Raw genomic sequence first — 12,469 nt, 5'->3', positions numbered from 1 at the left:
AGCAGTTAGAAGCCAGTGGTCCCGGATTGTGAGAGGGATGTCTAACTTCCAGTTTAGACACTTAACTGGCAGTCAGACATCCTCCATGGGGTCCCAGGTTGGAGAGGGTGAAGGCTGGGTTGAGGGACACCACCCCCCCGTGCACAAATTTTGTGCACCGGGCCTCTAGTCTATATAAATAAAAGGCTGTGTCCATCCATCTGAGAGGTTGCTATGATGCACACTGACCACCAGGGGGCCGACGCTCAGCGCAGGAGCTTCCATGACGCACACTGGCCATTTAAAAATAAACAGCACCATGGACCTGGCTCTGACAAACCAACACTCGGCTTCCCCCAAGTGGGACATGGGCCCTGCCACCCCTCCCCTCAGCAACACCCCACCAAATCGCAGCCAACGCTACCAAGACCCGATGTCGCAAAATGCAGCCCACAGCCCAGCCCAGAAACAGTCGCTGTGGGCACCGGGTAATGGCGTCAAGTAGCAATGCCCAACTTCCTCTCCCTAGCGACTAGCATCCTTGGAGTTTCTTCAGCCCAGGGACCCGACTTGCTTTATAGCCAGGTGCAAACATTTTACACTTGAACCAAATGTCTGTGAAGCATTTTCCCGTGCCTCATCCCATTTGATCCTCACAGAAGTCCTGGAGTAGGTAGATAGGAGACTCGGTAGAATCCTATTTTCTTTTCATTAGCAAGACGTTAATAGCGATATTAAAATAGTTCTAATTAATTTCCTTTCAATGTACACAAATCCGTGCACCGGGACACTAGTATCTCAATAAAAATAAAAAGCATTAATACACTGAGATCTCCCCCATGGCCAGGCCCAGGTGGTCAACCTTGGGACCAGCCTAGGGTTCTGTGGAAAGCCGCCTGGACCTCCTTGTTCCGCAGGCAGTAGATGACAGGGTTGCACATGGGTGTGACCACCGTGTAGATGACAGACAACACCTTGTTGAGATCCGTGGCTTCGATGCGGCTGGGACGGGCATAGATGAAGATACAAGTCGAGTAAAAGATCCCCACCACCACCAGGTGGGAGGCGCAGGTGGAGAAGGCTTTGCGGCGGGCGGTGGCGGACCGCATACGGAGCACCGCCCTACCGATGGCCACATAGGAGGCGCCGGCCACCAGGAGGGAGCCCCAGAGGATGACGATGGCGGAGATGAAGTCCACCAGCTCGGTCAGGGCCACGTGGGTGCAGGACAGGTTGAGCAGAGGGGACACGTCACAGAAGAAGTGGTTGAGGACGTTGGGGCCGCAGTAGGACAGGCTGGCGATGCATGAGGTCTTGACCACCGAGACCAGCAGCCCGCCCAGCCAGGAGGCCGCGGCCAAGCCCAGGCAGACCCGGGGCCTCATGAGCAGCGGGTAGCGGAGCGGGTGGCAGATGGCCGCGTAGCGGTCGTAGGCCATGGAGGCCAGGAGGGTGCACTCGGTGCAGATGAGGCTGATGAAGAGGAAGAGCTGGGTCATGCAGGCCGCGAAGGGCACGTGGCAGGGCCCGCTCCGCAGCCCCGCCAGCAGGCTGGGCGTGATCACGGACACGTAGCACATCTCCAGGCAGCTCAGGTGGCCCAGGAAGAAGTACATGGGCTTGTGGAGCTCCCCGTGAGCGCAGACGAGGTAGATGATCAGTGTGTTCTCCAGGAGGGTGGCCAGGTACAGGGTCAGGAAGACGGCAAACAGGGCATCCCTTACGTCCGGCCTCGTGGACAAACCCAGCAGGACAAACTCCTGTACTCGGGTCAGGTTGCCCAGCTCCGGGGGCCTCTCCATCTGAGAAATAAATACACCCATAAGGCCTAGCTGGTGTGTTTCAGTGGTTAGAGCATCAGCCCTCGCACCAAAGGGTCAATTTCTGGTAAAGGGCATGAACCTGTGTTGCGGGTTCAATCCTCAGCCCTGGTCTGGGCACCTAAGGGAGACTACCAATCTACGTGTCTCTCTCATATCGATGTTTCTCTCTCTCTCCTCACTCCCTTCTTCTCTCTCTAAAAATCAATGGAAACAATATCCTTGGGTGAGGATGAACAAAAAAACACACACCATAAAATACATTGTAAATCTACCTCTCTACACCTGGCATCGCCCTAGACCCAGGCATTTTCTCACCTGAGTCAGTGAAATAACCGTATCTGGTCCCTCTGCTCCCATCCTCGCCCAGCGCAGTCCTGATCCATGTAGCAGCCAGTGGGTTTTTTCAAAATAGTAGATCATATAGGGCCAGTCTCCTGCTTAAAATGGACAGATTTCCCCATTAGTTTTAGAACTAGAGGCCTGGTGCATGAAATTCATGCACTAGGGGGGTGTCCCTCAGCCCAGCCTTCAACCTCTCCAATCTGGGACCCCTTAGGGGATGTCCGACTGCTGGCTTAGGCCCGATCATATCGGGCCTAAACTGGCAGTCAGACATCCCTCTCACAATCCAGGACTACTGGCTCCCAACCGCTCACCTGCCTGCCTGCCTGATTGCCACTAACCACTTCTGCCTGCCAGCCTGATCACCCCCTAACCACTCCCCTGCCAGCTTGATTGATGCCTAACTGCTCCCCTGCCAGCAAAATCACCCCCAACTGCCCTCCCCTGCTGGCCATCTGTGGTGGCCATCTTGTGACCACATGGGGGCAGCCATCTTGTGCGAGATCGTGATGATCAATTTGCATATCACCTCTTTACTATATAGGATGAACTTCATGTTCCTTATGGCTTTCAAGCCTCTGAATTTCGCATCCCTGCCTCCTGCTCCAGGTTTAATGCATGTCATGGGTCCTGCTCTCCTAACCATGGGCACCCTTTCACTTTCCCAAATGCCCCGAAGTACTTCAGGCCTAAAAGAATTCCCACATGGCCCTGGCCCGGGGACTTAGTGTTAGTCTGAGGCCCCATGCAACCAAAGGTTATGGGTTCGATTCCTAGTCAGCGCACATACCTAGGTTGCAGGCTTGATCCTTGGTTGGGCGTGGATAGGAGGCAACAGATTGATGTTTCTCTCTCTCTCTCTCCTGTCCTTTCTTTCTTTAAAAAAAATCAATAAAAACACAATTCTACACTGAACTTTGGTGATTCTCCTGTGTATGTTGAAGTAGAGAAAAATCCTTATTTCCCTATTCCAGGATTTCCCAACTGACTTGATGTCATTTACTGAAATTTACCACATCTATTAGCAAAGAAAGTGAGCTGTGGTGATTTTCTAGAAAAAGAAAAAGAAAAGAAAATTTCATTCCTGATTTCTTCTACACAGGACTATATGCCACCCACCCCCAACTTTCACTATAAAGATGGAGATAACATTTATTGCATATATCTATGTCCCGGGTGGATCCTTTTAATAAAACATTTTATACATTTTCAATAACCTGCAACATAGGCACCATTTTCTTTATTATTAAAAGCAAAACAAACAACAAAACCACCAAGATTTCCAGAGGCTACAAATGTGAAGTGAGAGCCCTGGGGTTTTTCTTGCATGAGATTGCGTTGTTTAGAAATCATGCCTTTGGTCTGCGTGAGAAGAGATTAAGTGAAGCCCCGAGGTTAATAGCATTTTTTTAAAGTATTGTTCACAGTATTACAGATGTCCCGCATTTCCTCCTCATTTGACCCCCTCCACCTAACTCCCCCGACAACACAGGCCTTCCCCTTACTATTGTCTGTGTCCATGGGCTATATCTATCTATAATAATAAAAGGGTAATATGCTAATTATACCAGACGTCCTTCCGGACAAAGCCACGGTGGTGGGGGCCAAGGCAGAGGCAGTTAGGGGTGATCAGGCCGGCATGGGGAGAGCAGTTAGGGGCAATCAGGCAGGCAGGCAGGTGAGCGGTTAGGAGCCAGCGGTCCAGGGTGGTGAGAGGGATGTCCCGGATTGGAGAGGGTAAAGGCTGGGCTGAGGGACCCCATCCCACCTCCTGTTCATGAATTTCGTGCACCAGGTCTCTAGTATGCATCTAAGTTCTTTGGTTAATCTTTTCCCATCCCCTCCACTCCCATCTCCTCTGAGATCTGTCCGTCTGTTCTATGCATCCATGTGTCTGGACCTATTTTATTCGTAGGTTTATTGTGTTCATGAAAGTCCACATATGAGTGGGATCCTGTGATATTTGTCTCTCCCTAAATGGCTAATGTCGCTGAGCTTGCTCAACTCTGTCCCCTTCAGTCCCAAGGCGCGTGGAGCTGTCCGCGGTGCTGAAACGGCCCCTCACAGCAGCCGAGGCCCGTCCCTCCCAGAGGCCGCTGTCCGCGGTGCTGAACGCGCCTGCAGCCCAGCAGGTGAGCACCTGCTGCCTGAGCTCCCCTGGGCTCCCAGGGACAACGCCTCCCCTGCCCTCCTCCTTGGGCGCTTCCCTCCTCTCGTCGGACTTTGCTCTTCCGCGACCCACGTCCTCCCTGGTCCAGCTTCTGTCCCTAAGTCCTCTCTCTGCCCCTGGTCCAGACTCAACCACGCTATGAGGTCTCACAGCCAGTCAGCTTCGGGGCCAGAGAGGTGGTTATGGCTTCTCTCGAGTCAGAAGCAATCCGTTTCATTCCAAAGGCGACATTGGAATTTCTCAGACGAAGGTCAGGGCGCAGAACCATTGTTTAGGTTTTTTTTTTATTTTATCCCATAGACATTTCTCGAGCCTGAACAATGTACTGAGCACTGAGCTAGGCACAGAGGGGGCATATAGATGGACAAGATATTGGGGGGTCTATCTAATGCTCTTTAATGTTGAAAGTATTGCATATGTCTCCCATTTTCTCCCTTTTACACCCCTCCCCCAACCTCCAAACCACCCCCAGTCTTCCCCATACTATTGTCTGTGTCCATGGGCTATGCATATATGCATATATTTTCTGTGGTTAATCTCTTCCTGCCCCCTCCCTCTGGTGTCTGTTATTCTGTTCCAGGCTTCCATACCTCTGGACCTATTTTGTTGCTCAGTTTATTTTGTCCATTAGATTCCACCTGTAAGTGAGATCCTGTGGTGTTTGTCTTTCTCTGACTGGGTTATTTCACTGATCTGATGCTTTCTTAGTAGCTGAACTTGGACATGCTGTGCTCAATATATATTCTGAGAAAAAAAGATGGCTCTACCTATCTTCATCTCAAATTCTGTAATATCTCCACTGTTTTTTTTTCCATGCACATATTATTAAAATTGAATTTATTGGGTGACACTGGTTAACAGAATTATGATACAGATTGCAGGTGCAAAATTCTACAACACATCATCTGTACACTGTATTGTGTGTTCAGCACCCCAAGTCAACTCTCCATCCATCACCATTTACCCCACCAATACCCTCCTCCACCTCATCCCATTTCCCATTCCCCAGCAATCACCACACTGTTGTCCGTGTCCATGAATTCTTCCTCTCAGTTTTCTCTCTCTCTCTCTCTCTCTCTCTCTCTCTCTTTTTTTTTTTTGCTCAATCCCTCCACCCCACCCCCACCCCCACCTGCTGTCAGCCCGCTCTCTATCTATGAGCATGGCTTTATTTTGCGTGTTAGCTCATTTTGCTCATCAGAATCCACAGGGCAGTGAAATCACATGGTACTTGTCTTTCTCTGACTGCTTACGTCACTTAGCATACTGCTCTCCAGGCCCACCCAGGCCCACTACTGGTTCTGAACACAGGATCTGTCACTGAACAGCTGTGATAGCGTGGACCAGTTACGCATAGAATTTGTTTCCGTATGTACAAACTGGAGATGATTTGATGACTGATAGTGTTGTCATGTGCCACGTTCATGGCCCATGATAAATAATCAATATCAGCTGTTGTTATTAAGTAGCGTGCCATACACACCGAGGTATCATCTTTAGGATATGTACATTATATCTTTTGTTGTTGTTGTTATTTCTCACCCAAATATTTCTTCCATTGATTTTTTAAAGAGAGAATAGAAGGAAGAGACAGGGAAGGAAGGGAGAGACAGAGAGAGACAGAGATCAATGTGAGAGAGAGAGACACATGGATTGGTTGCCTCCCACACGCACAACAACCAGGACTGGAGATCAAACCTGCAACCTAACTTCATGCCCTTGACTGGGAATCAAAGACTCAACCCTTCAGGGCATAGGCTCATGCTCTAACCACTGAGCGACACCAGCTAGGACTATGATCTGTACATTATTTCATTAATCCAGGTTGTCGCCATCCTGTGGGTGAACAATTATCCCATGCTTTATTTTTTCCAGAAGAGGAATGAAAGCTCTGAGAGGTGAGGAAACCTGACTAAGGCCACACAGGTGGGGGCAAATCCGCCCGCCACACACAGAACTATCTGATTCAGAAGCCAGTGGTCATTTTTCTAGACTTGGCTGCCTCTCTGTCAGGAAGACATCCCCTGTGCCTGAATCTGTATGGTGTCGCTATGCTTTGGCCTGACTTCCAAGCCAGTTCAGGGCTGGCATATGAATCGAATCCTTTCTAACAGAGAAGGCCATCATGCAACCAACAAGGCAGGGTAGAGGCCTGATGAAGGAGCATTTCCTTCAGAGGGAAGGACTGGGAAAACCTCACATAGAACCTGACATTTTAACTGATTCTTGAGGGACTCGTGGAAATTGGAAAGTTAGAAAGTGAGCAGAAGGATGGGCAGCCCGGGAAGAAGGGACGGCACCAGCACAGACAGGAAGCTGGGAGCTCGCTTTGGCCAGAGTCACTCAGAGAGTTGGGGACTTCAGCCCAGGTTTTCAGCTCCCAACCCAGCCCTTCCTTTGCAGTTATCCCAGGGAGACATCTTGGTGTAACAGAAAGAATTCGGGGCCCTGGCTGGGTGGTTCAGTTACTTAGAGTGTTGCCCCAAACACTAAGCCTGTGGGTTTGATCCCTGGTCAGGGCACATACAAGAAGCAACCAGGGTGCCCTAACTGGTTTGGCTCAGTGGGTAGAGCGTCGGCCTGCGGACTCAAGGGTCCCAGGTTCGATTCCGGTCAAGGGCATGTACCTTGGTTGCGGGCACATCCCCAGCAGGGAGTGTGCAGGAGGCAGCTGATCGATGTTTCTCTCTCATCGATGTTTCTAACTCTCTATCCCTCTCCCTTTCTCTCTGTAAAAAATTAATAAAAATATATTTTAAGAAGCAACCAATGAATGCATAAATAAAAGGAACAACAAACCTCTTTCCCCCCACCACCCCCTTTCTAAAATCAATTTTTAATCATAGAATTCAAGCTTTGGAACCACGTGCACCTGAACTCCAAATCCAAATCCTCTACTGCCTACTCATATGAAATCAAGCATTCCTCTCACTCTTTCCAACACTATGGGTGGTCCTGAAGCTGAGTATGCTAAGCACAATGAGCCAGAGAAAGACATATTCCATGTGCTCTCACTTATCTGTGGAATCTAATGAACAACATAAACTGACAAAGGAAATAGAACCAGAGGCATGGATACATGAAACAGACTGTCAGCTGTCAGAGAGAAGCGGGGGTTGGCGGGGGGGGGGGAAGGACTGGATTAAAGAAGTTGAAGGGATTAGCCAAAGGACATGTATGCATAGACCATGGTGACAGACAACAGTGTGGTGATGGCCAGAGGGAATGGGGGTGTGGGCTGGACAGAGGTTGGAAAAGGGGGAACGTGAGGGACATCTGCAATACTATCATCGATAAAATAAAACAAAAACATCCCATTTTAAATATCACCCATTTTGTCCTTCCTCCTACTGACCTTTAGCCTCTCCATCTGTCAAATGGGAGCTGTATACATAACTGTATGGTGAGATTATTGAGAGGATGGAAGGAGATAATGCAAGGAGAGCCCTTAGAGGATGTGTATTATAAAAGCCATTTCCTTCCTTTCCATCTTGATGAAAAGTCCTTTCTCTTGGCCCCCAAATGAGCTGCCCAGCCTCCTTACCTGAATGCTTGCATGAAACGGGTCTATCAGAATGGATACAGGTGGACCCCTTTCTTTCTTAGGGTCTCTGGTCAGTGACGGGGTGGCCGGAGCATCCACTCAAGGATAGGATTTTCAGGAATGGAGCCAGAGGGTCCAGGAGTCAGAAGACAAGAGAGTGTGAGCACGTGCCCACCCGGAGGGCGCTGTCCTTGGTCCTGAAAGGGAGTCCCCTCCAGACCCACCTCACACTGTCACCCACAGCATACTCTGAACTGGGGTGTTGTCTGTGGGTCCTCCCGTCCTCACAGCCAGAGAAGTTGGCTTAAACCAAAGCTCAAGATCTCTAAGACCTCCCTCCCCTAGTCTCTGTGGAATTTAAGAACAGATGGGGACATTTTTTTTCCTTCTGAATCCCTATTGGCCAAGGCACACCTAATTTGGAATCCATCTTTAGGCCATATCAATAAGCATGCATTGGCACCCTACTGTGTGCTAGAATGTGCTCTGCATGCTGGGAACACAGAAATATATCTGACTCCATGTCTACTTCAATGATCTGTGGCAAAGGTGGATATGGAGACAGAGGAGGACCAGAGATTGGGAAGGAGACGAGTCTGGTCCAAGGACTTATAGCAAACTTTCAGGAGAATGTGGTCACCAAACTGAAGTTTCAGGAAGCCTTCTAAGATGATCCTCGTTTGACACAGTCAATAAACACTCCATAAGTACAACAGGCACATGCTTGGTCATATGCAAGATTTTTTTTAAAAAATTTTATTGATTGATTTGAGAGAAACAGAGAAAGAGAAACACCTATTTGTTGTTCCACTTACTTATGCATTCATTCACTGATTCTTTTTCATCGTTGTTGTTTGTTAATCCTCACCCAATGATATTTTTTCATTGATTTTTTAGAGAGAGTGGAAAGGAGGGAGGGAGGAGAGAGAGAGAGAGAGAGAGAGAGAGAGAGAGAGAGAGAGATTGGTTGCTTCCTACACTCTACCTAACCCGGCTAGAGATTGACCCTGCAGCCCAGGTTCATGCCCTTGACCAGGAAACTGAGCTGTAACCCTTCCGTACTCGGCCGACACATGAGAAACACCGGACAGAGCCAGAATTGTACATTTTTAAAGAGTAAAATATATGGTCTATAGATTATATCTCAATAAAAATATAAAGTATTGACAGCTTGAGATATCCTCCATGCCCAGACCAGGTGGTCAGCCTCGGGACCAGCCTAGGGTTCTGTGGAAAGCCGCCTGGACCTCCTTGTTCCGCAGGCAGTAGATGACAGGGTTGCACATGGGCGTGACCACCGTGTAGATGACAGACAACACCTTGTTGAGATCCATGGCTCCGATGCGGCTGGGACGGGCATAGATGAAGAGAGTGGCTGAGTAGAAGATCCCCACCACCACCAGGTGGGAGGCACAGGTGGAGAAGGCTTTGCGGCGGGCGGTGGCAGACCGCATACGGAGCACCGCCCTACCGATGGCCACATAGGAGGCGCCGGCCACCAGGAGGGAGCCCCAGAGGATGACGATGGCGGAGATGAAGTCCACCAGCTCGGTCAGGGCCACGTGGGTGCAGGACAGGTTGAGCAGAGGGGACACGTCACAGAAGAAGTGGTTGAGGACATTGGGGCCGCAGTAGGACAGGCTGGCGATGCATGAGGTCTTGACCACCGAGACCAGCAGCCCGCCCAGCCAGGAGGCCGCGGCCAAGCCCAGGCAGACCCGGGGCCTCATGAGCAGCGGGTAGCGGAGCGGGTGGCAGATGGCCGCGTAGCGGTCGTAGGCCATGGAGGCCAGGAGGGTGCACTCGGTGCAGATAAGGCTGATGAAGAGGAAGAGCTGGGTCATGCAGGCCGCGAAGGGCACGTGGCAGGGTCCGCTCCGCAGCCCCGCCAGCAGGCTGGGCGTGATCACGGACACGTAGCACATCTCCAGGCAGCTCAGGTGGCCCAGGAAGAAGTACATGGGCTTGTGGAGCTCCCCGTGAGCGCAGACGAGGTAGATGATCAGTGTGTTCTCCAGGAGGGTGGCCAGGTACAGGGTCAGGAAGACGGCAAACAGGACATCCCTTACGTCCGGCCTCGTGGACAAACCCAGCAGGACAAACTCCTGTACTCGGGTCAGGTTGCCCAGCTCCAGGGGCCTCTCCATCTGAGAAATAAATGCACCCATAAGGCCTAGCTGGTGTGTTTCAGTGGTTAGAGCATCAGCCCTCCATCCAAAGGTTCAAGGGTTCAATTCCTGGTGAAGGGCATGCACTTGGGTTGCAGGTTTCATACTTAGCCATGGTCTGGGTGTGTGCACGAGGCAACCAATCGATTTGTCTCTCTTATATCAATTTCTCTCTCTCTCTCTCTCTCTCTCTCTCTCTCTCTCTCTCTCCTCACTCCCATTCTCTCTAAAAATCAATGGAAAAAATATCCTCCGGTGAGAATTAACCAAAAAAACACACCATAAAATATGTTGCAAATCTGTCTCCCTACACCTTGCCTCACCCTACATCCAGCCATTGTCTCACCAAGTCAATGAAATAACCTTATCTGATTTCTCTGCTCCCATCCTTGCCCTCCACAGTCCTGATCCATGTGACAGCTGGTGGGGTCTTTCAAAATCGTAGATCATATAGGGTCTGTCTCCTGCTTAAAATGGGCAGATTTCCCCATTGTTTTTAGAATAAGCACCATGTTCCTTATCTTGGCCTCCAAGCCCCCTACTTTCAGATCTCTGCCTGTTGCTCCAGGTTCAGTGCATGTCATGGGTCCTGTTCTCCCATTCACTGAAGCCCCGTGGGCACCCTTTTCCTTTCCCAAATGCTCCAAGGTGCTTCAAGCCTTAAGGAATTCCCACATAGCCCTGGCCGGGTGAGCGGGTGGTTAGAGCGTTGTCCAATGTGCCAAAAGATCGTGGGTTCCTTTGCCAGTTAGGGCACATACCTAGGTTGCAGGTTTGATTCCTGGTCAATGTGCATACGGCAGGCAACCAACTGGTGTTTCTCTCTCTTTGTTTCTCTCGTTCGTTCTCTCTCTCTCTCTCTCTCTCTCTCTCTCTCTCTCTCTCTCAAAACAATCAATAAAAACACAATTCTACACTGAACTTTGGTGGTTCTCCTGTGTATCTTGAAGTAGAGAAAAATCCTTATCCCCTTCTGGGATTTATCCACCGACATGATATCATTTATTGAAATTCACCACCATCTGTTAGCAAAGAAAGTCAGCTATGGTGATTTTCTAAAAAATAAAAATTCAGCCCTAGCTGGTTTGGCTCAGTGGATAGAGCGTGAGCCTATGGACTGAAGGTTCCAGGTTCAACTCCAGCCAAGGGCACATGCCTGGGTTGCAGGCTCAACCCCCAGTAGGGGGCGTGCAGGGGCAGCCAATCAATGATTCCCTCTCATCATTAATGTTTCTGTCTCTCTTTCCCTCTCCCTTCCTCTCTGAAATCAATTATATATATATATAAAGATTTCATTCCTGATTTCTTCTACAAAGTACTATATCCCCACCCATCCCCCAATTCTTCTTATAAAGATGGAAATAGCATTTATTGGATATGTCTATGTCATGTCCAGGGTGGGTCCTTTAAAAATATATTTTATTGACTTTTTACAGAGAGGAAGGGGGAGGAATAGAGAGTTAGAAACATCGATGAGAGAGAAACATCGATCAGCTGCCTCCTGCACACCCCCCAATGGGGATGTGCCTGCAACCAAGGTACATGCCCTCGACCGGAATTGAACCCGGGACCCTTCAGTCCGCAGGCCGACGCTCTATCCACTGAGCCAAACCGGTCAGGGCCAGGGTGGGTCCTTTAAATAAAATATTTTATTCGTTTTCTAGACCCAGCAATGTAGGGTATTCCTTAGTATTAAAGACAAAAAAAAAAAAAACACCAAAATTTCCAGGGACTACAAGTATGACGTGAGAACTCTGGGATCTTTCATATCAGTTCTCTCAGCATCTTGCATGACATTTTGTTGTTTACAAATTATGCCTTTGGTCTGCATGAGGGCTGCCTGAACATTCATCTAATGGCAGAAAAGATTAAGTGAAGCCCTACTTGGTGTGGCTCAGTGGATAGAGCGTCGGCCTGCGGACTGAAGGGTCCCAGGTTCAATTCCGGTCAAGGGCATGTACCTTGGTTGTGGGCACATCCCCAGTAGGAGATGTGCAGGAGGCAGCTGATCAATGTTTCTCTCTCAGTGATGTTTCTAACTCTCTATCTCTTTCTCTTCTTCTCTGTAAAAAAATCAATTAAAAATATATTTTTTAAAGATTAAGTGAAGCCATGACCTGAACAGCATTTTTTAAATGTTACTATTGACAGTATTACCGATGTCCCCCATTTCCCCGCCACTTGCTCCCCTCCTCTCAGGCCTTCCCCCACACTAGCGTCTGTGTCCATGGGTTCTGCATACATGCATACAAGTTCTCTGGTTGATCATCTGCCGCCCACCAACCCTCCCCTGCCTTCCCTCTGAGATCCATCAGCCTGTTCTATGCTTCTAGGTCTCCCAATCTACACTGAGCGGCCAGATGATGATGATCGCTGAACGCATCATAATCCAGCCACTCAGTGTATTTGTATCTCAAGTGGGTACCAAAAGTATTCTAGACTT

General features: G+C 49.4%; 2 protein-coding genes across 2 annotated transcripts; both read right to left on the bottom strand.

Moving 5' to 3' along the window:
- Positions 1–836: 836 nt before the first annotated feature.
- LOC307116175 (olfactory receptor 6Z7-like) lies at positions 837–1,781 on the bottom strand (the record flags this gene model as incomplete). Its single annotated transcript, XM_079799847.1, has 1 exon — positions 837–1,781. The coding sequence occupies one exon, from the start codon at positions 1,779–1,781 to the stop codon at positions 837–839; it is 945 nt and encodes a 314-aa protein (XP_079655973.1).
- Positions 1,782–9,060: 7,279 nt separating this feature from the next.
- LOC307116173 (olfactory receptor 6Z7-like) lies at positions 9,061–10,005 on the bottom strand (the record flags this gene model as incomplete). Its single annotated transcript, XM_079799846.1, has 1 exon — positions 9,061–10,005. The coding sequence occupies one exon, from the start codon at positions 10,003–10,005 to the stop codon at positions 9,061–9,063; it is 945 nt and encodes a 314-aa protein (XP_079655972.1).
- Between the last annotated feature and the right edge of the window lie 2,464 nt (positions 10,006–12,469).

Source organism: Cnephaeus nilssonii, assembly GCF_951640355.1.
Source record: "Cnephaeus nilssonii genome assembly, chromosome: 20".
In the NCBI taxonomy this organism is placed as follows: Eukaryota; Metazoa; Chordata; class Mammalia; order Chiroptera; family Vespertilionidae; genus Cnephaeus; species Cnephaeus nilssonii.
The sequence above is the reverse complement of the archived record's forward strand: the minus strand, read 5'-3'. Positions and strand labels throughout refer to the sequence as shown.